The sequence below is a fragment of the Sinocyclocheilus rhinocerous genome, unplaced genomic scaffold (assembly GCF_001515625.1).
Source record: "Sinocyclocheilus rhinocerous isolate Xijiao unplaced genomic scaffold, SAMN03320098_v1.1 scaffold2161, whole genome shotgun sequence".
Classification (NCBI taxonomy): Eukaryota; Metazoa; Chordata; class Actinopteri; order Cypriniformes; family Cyprinidae; genus Sinocyclocheilus; species Sinocyclocheilus rhinocerous.
This window is the reverse complement of record NW_015648277.1, coordinates 121,625-134,170: the sequence shown is the minus strand read 5'-3', so window position 1 is coordinate 134,170 and position 12,546 is coordinate 121,625. Positions and strand designations below refer to the sequence as shown.

The 12,546-nt window shown below is 42.3% G+C and overlaps 1 protein-coding gene across 1 annotated transcript in view; it reads left to right on the top strand.

Annotated features, from left to right (window-relative positions):
* Nucleotides 1-12,546, top strand: part of cacna1ba (calcium channel, voltage-dependent, N type, alpha 1B subunit, a) — a 74,035-nt gene that overhangs the window by 56,727 nt on the left and 4,762 nt on the right. Inside the window, exons 36-42 of the mRNA XM_016514280.1 lie at nt 318-425; nt 666-793; nt 1,065-1,204; nt 1,311-1,437; nt 1,528-1,638; nt 11,046-11,084; nt 11,724-11,934. Coding sequence (XP_016369766.1) covers nt 318-425; nt 666-793; nt 1,065-1,204; nt 1,311-1,437; nt 1,528-1,638; nt 11,046-11,084; nt 11,724-11,934 — 864 coding nt within the window. The remainder of the gene's footprint in view (nt 1-317; nt 426-665; nt 794-1,064; nt 1,205-1,310; nt 1,438-1,527; nt 1,639-11,045; nt 11,085-11,723; nt 11,935-12,546) is intronic.

The following is a 12,546-nucleotide window of genomic DNA, read 5'->3' as shown; positions in this document are numbered from 1 at the left end:
CTTTGCGATGTATTGATCTAAATTCACTTAACTTAAATAATGTATTAGTCATTTTATATTATAATTATTATTTTGATAACAGGAGATTAAATAGTTGTTCTAGCTTCACTAAATTCTTCCAACTCCTCAGCAAAAAGTGTTTGCCTTTCAATGCATTGATCTAAATTCAGGAACTTATAATTATATTACAGGAGATAAAAAGAGAAATGTTGAAAATATTTATGAAACACCAAAATAATTAGACTAAACTGAATTGTGTATATATAAGATATAGTCTAATTAGCCTCTTTCCTCTGTGTTCATGAATATCTCCACAGGCATGGTGGCCCAACGTCTGTCAGATGCTGAACTGAAGAAGGAGCTCGCTACAGTCTGGCCAAACCTGTCTCAGAAGACTATGGACCTGCTGGTCACTCCGCACAAACGTAAACACATTATGAATCATCACCCAGGAGATCCTTTCTTACTTTTACTACAGAAATACTTGCATCCACATATTACAAGACTAACACTGAAGTACAGCCTCATGCTTATGAATTATCTAAACAGAACCCAAGTAATTTGACATGTGCAAACATCTCCAAATACAATACACAGCGACATCTTGTGGTCACCTGTGGAACGTCCAAACAGCACATAACTAAGGTGCATTTGTCTTTTTGCAGCCAATGAGCTTACAGTGGGGAAGGTCTATGCGGCTCTTATGATTTTTGACTATTACAAGCAAAACAGAGCCAAAAGACTTCAGATGCAGCAACAGCAGCAGAGAGAACAGGCAGGACCTGGATCTCAGGTGATACATATATACACTTACACTACTAATCAGATTTTTGTGCAATTTTGCACATTTTTAAAATAATATTAAAGTCATCAAACTGTAAAATAAATAGATGTTCAATGAAAATGTATGTATGTTATAATATGTAATAGAATAAAATTAGATACATTTGCCTACACTGATTTCAAATGTAAGCCTTTAGATATTTCTTTAAGGTCATAAAAACATAAAGACTGTGTAATCTTCCAACTGAAAGTGAATGTGTTTTGATTCTCTCTGTTTGAAGAATAAAGTCAGTGCTCTTTTAGAGCCTATTCTCCCACTAACCCACATGCAAGATCAGGCTGTGAACAGTGTCGATTCGGCCTCAGAGTTTCAAGCTCAGACCAGACCAAGCTCCACCACGCTCAACAACGGACGCACACAGTGAGCACAGAATCCTTGCTGCATTCATATTCAGTGCACACTTGAATTCATCTCTTTGTCATGACAAGTGTATCTACTCTAATACGTTGTCAAATTTCATGCCCAGTCTTGATAACACAATAAAGGGATCTTCATCCTGGGCCTCAGAGAAGTCCAAGGAGGTCCCACGATCTAAACGACGGCCAATGTCCAGAGGTCAATCAGAGGATGCCTCAAATGCAAACACTGCCCAGGTGCTGTAAATAAAAAATGCTGACTCTTTCTGACACATGCAATGTCTTTCTTTAATGTGTATTTAATCTCTTATTGTGTGTATTTAATAGGAGTCAGTAGAAATGTGGAAGATGGAGAACAGTGCCAACGCAGTGACCTCTGGCAGCCTTGAAGGCCAAGGACGTGCAGTATCCATGCCAAAACTCAACGCAGAGATGCAGGTATTATATTGAATCAATGTTTTGCACTAAAAACTTTCTGTGTCTTGCTCTAAATTGTACACACACACACACACACACACACATGCACGCACGCACGCACACACACACACATATATATATATATATATATATATATATATATATGTATATATACAGTGCCCTCCATAAGTATTGGAACAGTAAAGGTAAAATTGCTTTGTTTGCTGTGGAGTCAAGAAATCTGTAAATATGATTAAAAGATGAATATGAGACAAAACTACAGATTGTCGCATTTTATTATTGGGTGATTCAACACATAGATGTTTTACCAGCTAAGAAGATCAGCACTTTTAGAGTTTCATCCCCCTATCTGATGTGAGCTGAACCTGAAGTATTGGAACAGTTGCCTCACAGGTCTTTCTAAGTGATCAGCTGTGTCCTGTTGCATTAATTCTTCAGATATTAAAAGCAGGGAATGTGTCGTATTTATATCCATTGCTTCTGCATTCTGAGTCTTGCATTCGAAGATGACACACCATGATGACACAAATTGATGACACAAACCAGGATGAAGACGAGGGAGCTGACTTTGAGAGAAAAGCAAGCAATTTGGATGCTAAAAGAAAAGAGGAAGTCAATTAAAAACAAAAGGCATGGAGAAATCAAGAGTTTGGAAACCACCAGCGACATCAGCAATCAACAACAACCTGATCAGCTGAGAAAAACAACAGTAGTTGATGACAGACAAATCATAAAAGCTGTGAAAATTAACCCTAAAATACATGTCTGTAAAATCATCAAAAACCTCCAGAAAGCTGGGGTGATGCTCTGACAATCTATTGTCCACAGGAAACTTTGACACAGAACTACAGATGCTACACAGCAAGATGCAAACCTCTGACAAGCAACAAAACTAGAAAGGCCAGATTAGAGTTTGCAAAAGTCAGTAGAGTTTTGGAACAGAGTTTTATGGACAGATGAGACAAAGATTAACCTTTGTCATTAGTTTTGAACGAATCGTGTGAATCATTGATTCAATGGCCCATTCATAAAGACAGCCGTTCCCATTCAGTCGGTTCACTCGGTACAACACATGACTATGGGATATCGCGCTCTTGCGCCATCTGCTGAAGACACCTATATTCAAACCTGAAAGGCCAACGACGCATGACGACGTGGGCGGGGCTACCTGCCAGTCGCATGCATCATTCCCTTTGTTCTGTCCAGCTCTTCACCGAGCTTCCAGCTGTGGGGGGCCTGGAGGTGTTGTACCTCGTTTCCCTCCTTCTGGGAACAGTAGTTATATGCATAACTCAACGTTCCCATTCAGTCGGTTCACTCGGTACAACACATGACTATGGGACATATATACATGCCCCGCAAAGTCGTCGAACTAAACATAAGGAACCAGTACCGCCACATACACCTTTATTTTACAAGGGAGTGATGGCCTGCGGTTTAAAAAGTCCCGTGGTAAGCACAGACATAGCTACCGTTGCCGCAGTGACGTCTAGTAAACAAATGAACAGACTAGTGCAGTGATGCCTAAATGGCAGTCGCACGAACAACTTAAACCATACCCATGATGTTTCCACACCCCTCGTAGAGCGCCCGTGCATCCATACGGGTATTAGTCATAACAGGCATGTCTTACATGCTATAGACACAGCTTTCTACAATCCAATGTGAAAAACGCCATTCAAGTAGTGGCTTCACACGGGCACAAAAAGCTGGTCACAGCCTGCATCTGCTCACTGTACCTGCATACATCTTGTACAAGAGCATGAAAACTCCTGTCTTCCTCTGAATCAGAGATTTGACAGGGCAGGCAGCTTGAACGGAAGTGCACTCCTGTCTGGTGTATACCCAGATAGCACACGTACGTCTGCAAGTCAAGATGTCTGTTAAAGATCGCTTGATCTGTGTACAAACATCTGACAGGCGCCTTTAAGATGTCAGTTTTACATATGTTCTAAATCATAAACATCTTAAAGACATCTAATAAATGTCCACTTGACATCTGATAGGAAACGTCCTATATAGGCGTATTGCAGATGAGCAAATACTGTAAAAAAACATCTTGCAGATGTAAACGCAAATAGACGTCTCTGTGATGAATGGGGCATTCATATAACGCATTCATTGTGTATCGCTTGTATACCCAAAGCGCTTTACAATCATATGAGGGGATTTCTCCTCAACCACCAGTGTGCAGCGTCCACTTGGATGATGCGAAGGCAGCCACAGTACAACGGTGCCAGTGCGCTCACCACACACCAGCTACACGTGGAGAGGAGAGAGGGAGGAGTGATGCAGCCTACGCGTGCCATCAGGGTACGCTGCGTTCGGATGCAACACCACCCAACTCAAAATTTGATGCACAAGGGATGCACCGACAGCGCATAAAGATCCCCAATGCACTTCTCTGATGCCAGTGCCAACCACCGGGTAGCATCCTTAGACTCAAGGATTCTAAAGGCTCAAACAAAGGTTCACACATAGTCTGTAGACCTAAGCCCTAAGTACTTCGGCTGCCCGCATTCCACGCACCTTCCGTGTGACATAAACCTTGTCAACAGGTGAGCGTCCGCGGACATCCACGCACACTGTCTGCGTGCAGTACAATTTTTGCGTCTGTGCTGACAGTGTGTGTACCACAGCACACGTGCAAGTGACTTGAGCGCTTGGAAACAAAGTCAACTAGAAAGTGTGTATACGCTGAACACGTCTTTCTGCACTTATGGCCAAAGGAGTACCTTGAAATGTGTACGTTCTAACGTGCGCTAGATGGAGCAGAACGTGGAAGTTCCACGATGGTCCGCTCACTGCCTGTATGACATGATTGCCATCATCAGGAGGGTCCCCGTGCAGCCCAACCTTTGTGACTGTGCGGACAACGTGCGTACAACAGCGCTTGTGCGGGTGACTTGAGCACTTAAAACCACTTACACAATACATACGCGCCGAATGCGTCTTCCCATGCACCCCACCAAAGGAGTATGCTTCGAAAAGCTCACTCCCACAACCTTGCGTGAGACAGAGCAGAGCTTAAAAAATGAAGAATACCCGGTCATTTATGGAACCGCAAGGCAAGCAGGTGCGTGCTTCAAATGGCGCAGCAGCCTCAATGCAATGCCCTCATGACAAGACAAAGCGCTGTTCAATAACCTCCATTGTGGAATGGAAATGACCTTCCTTCAGAAAATCAGTATCCCCTCAATCGGGCACTGACATGGCAATAACGAGCCTTGCCCGCACCAAGCTTTAAATATGCAACAATCTTCCCATTGCAGGCATTCTTGTCAGATCAAACAGATCTATCAGATTTTCCCTCTCAACAGGCAGGCCCTAGCAACCACAGTTCCAGCTGAGGGTGCAAAGTCTGCCTCCTGCCTGGGACAGCAGGTCATTGCATAGGGAAATAGACACTACGGCGTCCTTAAAAAGCAATGTCATTATGCTTGCGTGCCATGTATTCGCTGGCCAGTGAGGAGCCACCAAAATCAGTGACAAACCCCGCACCCTGTCCAGGGTGGGCTGTATCAATTCCCTCAGCGGGAATGCAAACAGCAGGGCCCTGGACTATACAAGCGACAAGGCATCCATCCCAAGTGAGGCCTTCCATAATCAAGAAAAGAGCGGGCAGCGCGTGTTTTCTGCAGATGCAAAAAGATCAACACCGGTTCTGTGGAACCCGATCCCAGATCTGCGCGATCCCAGATTAGTACAAACATCACTCCATAGGGGACCGCAGGTCTGCCCCATATCCAGAGCGTCCGTGCCAGTTGTAGCAGGGGAAGAGAACAAACGCTCCCTTGCCAATTATGTACGACACCACATGTCGTATTTCTCATTCTGACTAACACGTTTGCCCTACTGGGCCAAGTGTCTCAGCACCAGGAGAACTACACCAAAAAGTTTATTTGATGCTCTTACAGCGCTGTCGACCACTTCGGAAGGCCAAATAAAGTGCTTTTGCTTTCGCCTAGAAACACAATGCTTCTCCCTGACATGGCTGCATCAACACTAACTGATGTTACTGAAACCACGCCTTCGTTCTTTGCGTGCACATTTGGGCGCATTATGCAAATATTTCCACATAGTGAGGTAGATATGTGGGGGCGTGTTAGAACCAGCCGTTTTAGAGGGGCGTGGCAGAGTCTTAACTTTGATAAAGAATATCTCTTTGGTTTTGAGACTTTAGTCTTTGCAACTTCAGGGATCTTATCTATGCACAATCAGCTTACAAACAACACTCCAAAGAGAAAGGAAAACTTGAAATCGCATCATATGACCCCTTTAAAAGTTCCTTGTCCATATCGTGAGTGACGCATTTGTTGTCACTACTACTTGTCACTACTACACATGGCGTAACCCTGCCCTGGGTATTCCCTCTGTCAACAGATTGGGGTTTCCCAGGGGATCAGTGCCTCAACGCACATCGGCGCTATCGACACATGTCTGTTTTAAATGTTACGCGGTATTCAGCGCACAGCACCGGAACCCACGCATAAAGAGAAGACCAAGCCGTATTACTGCTATCAAAGCCATGAGCCCCAGCATTCTCAATTAAGAAAAACGCGCTCGCCTCCTCAGCCGAAACTGAGCCAGAGAGCTGTGATAATCCTCTGCCCCTGTTGTGCTTTGAGTCTGTCCGCCGACTCAGACATATCATCCACTGACTCTGGGCCAGCGAGCTCCTTTTGAGATTCATCAGGAATCCCAGAGCTCATAAATTGAAAACAAGTGTACGTGTTTGAAACCCTGCTTGTTTCCCGCTGTCTGCAGCCAGGAGTAGGTCTCCCAAATTAGCGAACAAAATGCTCAGATGGCAACGCAGAGCCGCACTGCTTCTGCACACCTTGCAGATATGTGTGGCACTAGGGACCCAAAAAATGTAGGCACCCTCCACGGAGACCTCAGAAAATTTCTGTGCCCCGGGTGGCCATATTCAATTCAATTCAGGTTTATTTGTATAGCGCCTTTCACGATACAAATCATTGCAAAGCAGCTTTACAGAACATATTATATGCATCGGGCAAACCCACTGATGTAAGCCAGTCCTGAGGATGCATTGCAGAGGGCATGACAGGTGACGTATTATAAGCATTTTGAACTTATAATACATTAAGTGCTTGTTCAACAGTCATGAATCTAAGGGTGGAAAAAAAACTTTTCTTTAGAAGGAGGAAGTAACGGCTGCGAAACCCTCTTCCTCCATCTTCCCCTGTGGCACCACCTGAATTGCCACCTTGCTGAGGAGAGTATGGATTTCCTCCCTCAGCACTGGGGAAGCCCTCTCGGGCACCACTGTTGCAATTACTCCGCCGAAACATGGGAGGGTGCACGAAAGAATGCGCAGCTTATAGCCCCATTGGAATCGTGCGAAGAACCCACAGTGTTATTGCACGTGCGTGCCACTGCTTCAGGTTGACAGGGAGGATCCCGGTGTGGTGACAAATCACCTGGGGAACTCCCGTGCCCCTTTTTATTTGCATTAATAATTTATTTCATCATATTGCATATCACTGCATTTACCTCCTCTGTCAGCACATGGCCCGATCGTGAGGTAAATAATTCCAATGTATCGTGATTGTTTCGACAAATCAACACATATGACCTTGAATGATGAACACACATTCTTTTATTGACATCATCCTCAAAACCTAACCCCCTATCTTGCAGGGTCTTTACAAAATTCAGATATATCATCAGGCAGGTTCTCATCACTGTTTCTACAGGAGTCAAACATAACCCGCGATCTCTCTGTATTGGAGGAGGGTCAAGCCACTCCACTGACAAACTTTGCTGCCACTCTCCAATACAGACCCGTGCAAGGGACCCAGCTTGAAAAATATAATCAGAGCATTCCTCGTCCGCATCTAGCGAGACAGTTAAAGTTCTGCTCAGACTCTGGGGGCGGCCAGAGGAACCTTGTCGTGAACACTACACCGACTTCCCCACAATCGCCCTAATACTCCATGGCCATGCCAACAATGGTGAGAGCCGCATCAGGATAATCCCCGGAAGACTGGAGCGGACCATGTTTGGCCACTGAGCCACCAAGCACATGCTACACACCGCGTAAGTGCGGAACGATAGAATTGCTGGCAGCGCACACACACACACCTGTCTTTCTCACATTTCTCATGAGAAAGTTTATTAGCCATTTGTTAGCTGTGCTAAACTTGAGCTAAAAACGTCTCTTTTATGCCTTTTCTTCTTCAACAAGTCACCACCGTGGGTTTTCTTGTGAATGTGGCGTGACGGTGTTCTAACAGCGTGGTGAAGAGCTAAAGAACAAAGGGAATGACGCATGCGACTGCATTTATATGCTGTGGGCAGGTAGTCCCGCCCACGTTGTCATGCGTCATTGGCTTCAGCAGATGACGCAAGAGCGCGATATCCCATAGTCATGTGTTGTACCGAGTGAACCGACTGAATGGGAACGGCTGTCTTTATGAATGGGCCATTGAATCATTGATTCACACGATTCGTTCAAAACGCGGATTCGTTCAGAAACTAAACACCGCTGTGTTGCTCGAAGACGCAACAATTCTGCTATGGCTTTAAAGGTAATATATTCTTTGCAAAATTGAGCAAAAACACATAATATTGTGTTTGAAATATAACACAATATCAACTTCTTATTTACTGAACTGTTGTATAAAATCACATTTAAACTTGTGATATTCGGGACAAAATCATCACTCGTGTAATAGCCTACTGCTCTCCCTGCTCGTGAAATATCGTATGATATAAATATTAGCCAAAAACACATACAGTACAGGGGCATTTTTGCACCAATATCTTGAATTTTAGGGCATAACTGCATTTATGGAGTTGTTGCCCTGCATCATATTTGTCAACAATCAACTATATGAAATGTAAGATGATGTACATGTCTGGGGGTGGGGCCAGTGCGTTAAAATATTTTAATCGCGTTATTTTTTATAACTACTTAAGTTAACGCATTAAACTGACATCCCTAATATATATAAATAAATATATGAGTCAGTCAATACAATTATAATTATGACAGCACATTAAAATACTATGATAAGAAATACCTGTTTGCAATATCAAGCATCACAACGAGCTGTTTTTACAGCTAAAATAAGTGGAAGCGGATGACACTGGAAACCTCGCACATTCAAGTTACAAATGGCCACACACGCTATTACATTAAAAATAGGGTGAATATGTGAAGAGAACATTGCACGTTTATGTATTGTTGCATTGTTTTTGCATGCCAAGTCTAATGAAAATAGGACGTTTGTCCTATTTCAGGGCACAGGGGAAGTAAAACATAATACAATTAGTGTTTGGTAGGTTGCCAGATCTGCACCCTGGATCGGTTTTCAGCTTGTGCAGGCTAAGAGGAAGTGAAATGAAGCTCACAATCTGAATAAGTAGACTCAAGAAAAAAGGTTGAGATTACTTTATGGTTATTTTGAGATGGATTTAAAAATCCATATTGGATTGAATTCTGAATGGCATTCTTCTGTTTTTATTTTAAATGTAATTTGCACAGAACCGCTAAAAGGCTAATGCATTTCACTAATGGATTGTGTTGTTTTGGGATCTCAGCTTTTAGTTTGCTTATAGTTAATGTTATAGTATGTGAGAAGAACAACCAAGACATTGGAAAAATAAATCTAAAATCATCTGACTATGAAATTCACATTCCATTTGGACTCTGCAAAAGACAATCCGTCCATTAAGACTCATCAGGATATTCCTCCTATCAAATCACACCTATCCCACACCTCTCTAGTGCTAATGGGCTGCTCAGGCTCACTGAGTGCCTCTATTTCACTCCCAAATTTGATTCCCATCCAAAACCAAATCTCTTTAAAGTGCTGGACTAACCGATAAGAGACATTAGATGCGCGTTAAATATTGCATGCGATTTATCGTGCAGCCCTAATAATAATCAAGGACATAAATTCCCAGAGGGAAGCTTAAAGGGATAGTTCATCCAAAAATTAAAATTCTGTCATTAATTACTCACCCTCATGTCGTTCCAAAACCAAAAGACATTCGGAAAACAGATTACCATATTTTTGATTAAATCCGAGAGCTTTCTGACCCTGCATAGACAGCAATGCAACTACCACTTTCAAGGCCCAGAAAGGTAGTAAGGACATTGTTAAAATAGTCCATGTGACATCAGTGGTTCAACCCTACATTTTTGAAGCTACGATAATACTTTTCAGACTCTGCAAAAGACAATCCGTCCATTAAGACTCATCAGGATATTCCTCCTATCAAATCACACCTATCCCACACCTCTCTAGTGCTAATGGGCTGCTCAGGCTCACTGAGTGCCTCTATTTCACTCCCAAATTTGATTCCCATCCAAAACCAAATCTCTTTAAAGTGCTGGACTAACCGATAAGAGACATTAGATGCTGAATGTAACGTTTCAGCACCTGCTAATATGTCCAAATCCCTCTGTTTTCTGCGGGGGAAATCCCTTCACCATTGGCACCTGGCCATCTCTAGTCCTTCTGCTCAACGGATAGAGCCAAATTACAGCCTCAAATGCAGATTTAGTTAAACCACAACCCAGAAACTCTGCAAAACTATGATATTAGGAAGATCTGCAAAGATATTATGATTGACAAGTGTGCCTTAAGGAATGACTTGTGTCTGTCATGGATGGATAGAAGGAGGATGGATAATAATTAGGGCTGCACGATAAATCGCATGCGATATTTAACGCGTGACATCAGTGGTTCAACCCTACATTTTTGAAGCTACGATAATACTTTTCATGCACAAAGAAAACAAAAATAATGACTTTATTCAACAATTTCTTCTCTTCCATGCACATTCACGAGAGTACCACAACATGATCATTATTTTTTTTTCTTTGCGCACAAAAAGTATTCTTGTAGCTTCATAAAACATATGAAACATTTTAACGATGTCCTTACTACCTTTCTGGGCCTTGAGTGTGGTAGTTGCGTTGCAGTCTATGCAGGGTCAGAAAGCTCTTGGATTTCATCAAAAATATCTTAATTTGTGTTTTGAAGATGAACAAAGGTCTTACGGGTTTGGAACGACATGAGGATGAGTAATTAATGACAGAATTTTCATTTTTTGGGTAAACTAAGTTGATTCACTGCAAAAGGCGACAAATAAAATCATAAAATCAAATAAAAATCATAAAAAATACAACATTTTTGAGCATTCAGAACTATCATTTGGCTTTGTCTTGTTTACACATATGCAGTGTTACAGGTGAAGTATGTAATTTCTACACTAGTCTAACTATATGAAATCACAAAAATACTGTCTATCATGCAGAATGACTTTTAATGTTTCTTTAAAGTACATTATCATGAAAATTTCTTTTTTTCCCTCTCTCCATGTCTTCCCTGCCCTTCACTTCTATTTTGTCCTCTGACGCGCTTCATCAGAGGAGTCATTCCCGTCATTCTCCTGGGACTTTACTGGAAGTAAGAACAACTTTTTGTATTCAGTTTTCTAAGAATATATTCTTGGCTTGACATAAGGATCTCCGTCAGTGGGGCATCAGCACACTTCTGAGAGGGTCTCAAAATTATTTAAATAGTTTTGAAATAATACAAAACAATCCTTGGAGTCAACCACTGAGCTAAACTTTGTTATTGGTTACAGTAAGTCCCAGGTCTGTTTGTCCTCAGTGTCAGTAAGAATCTGAGGATTAGCAGCCTGTTGTACTGCAAAACATGAAATCAAAGGAAGTCTAGTACAGCGACTCTAGAGCCAGTGACCTTTGATCATTTCAGACAGATTCAGAGGCACACCATTAAAATGCACCTGTGGATGGGAGCATAAATTGAGGGTCTAAGCCCAAAATGAGTGTTTCCTCAAACGGGATTAGCTCAGCTGCTACAGATGTTACATTGCCTCTGATACTTTGATATCATAATGATCCCTTAGATCGTTACTGCGGTCTGCAGTTCATCCCTGTATTGATGCATCTGAGATAAAATGGAGGTTTAGCATACAAGGAAGTGTTATTATAGTCAGCATTCTTTGTAATATTCCAAGATAACAATGTCCAAAAGCATTCATCTGACTTTATGTAACCACCACCTTGTTTTCTTTCTCAGACTATTCCTGATTCCCCCATGAGACGCTCCGCATCCACTTTTGCACCACAGCGCCCTCAGGAGGTGAATCTGAATGACTACACTTTGGCGAAACCTGTTCAAGAACGACATCACCACCATCACCATCATCACCGATGCCATCATCGTAGGGACAGAGACAAGAAACAGAGATCTCTGGACAGGTCGCCCACTGGACAACACAAAGCTACAGGTCAATACACTTCCATTAGATCCCTGTAAAATTCAACTAAAAAAACTAGCTGCATGAAGTGAAGAAGCACAATGTTTTATATGCGGATCTCTCTGTAGATTTTTAGTTGCATTGGTTGAACTGATCTTAAACCCAGACGGGATCAGTGAAGTGCAGAAGCAGGACCTGGTGTGAGAGCGTCCGGCCGCAGCTGGCCTCTATTAGCCAGATAAAAGGGACTGACAGACATGCAGACCCATGACCTGATAATTTATGGTTACCTCTCAGCAGGCCAATTGAGAACAGGGAAGAAAAATTCAGGCGGTCAGGTTTTTGACTGGAGCCTGCTGAGGAATGTGAAAATCCAGAGGAGAGGGAGACTGGGAGAGATGGATCTGCCACAGCTGGGCTCAATAGCTCAAGAAATCCTGTTGTTTTGTTTTATTTTTCCTTTCATTTTCTTAAAAAAAAAAAAAATGAAAGAAAAGAAAAAAAAAATCAGGAAGGGGTAAAAAAAAAAAAAATCCTGACCTTTTCTTAAGTTTGGCACAAATAATTATACTTGAATTTAAAATATTTTTTTTTTTCTCAGTTGTTAAAATGGAAGCGTTTCTTACTACATTTTTAAAAGAA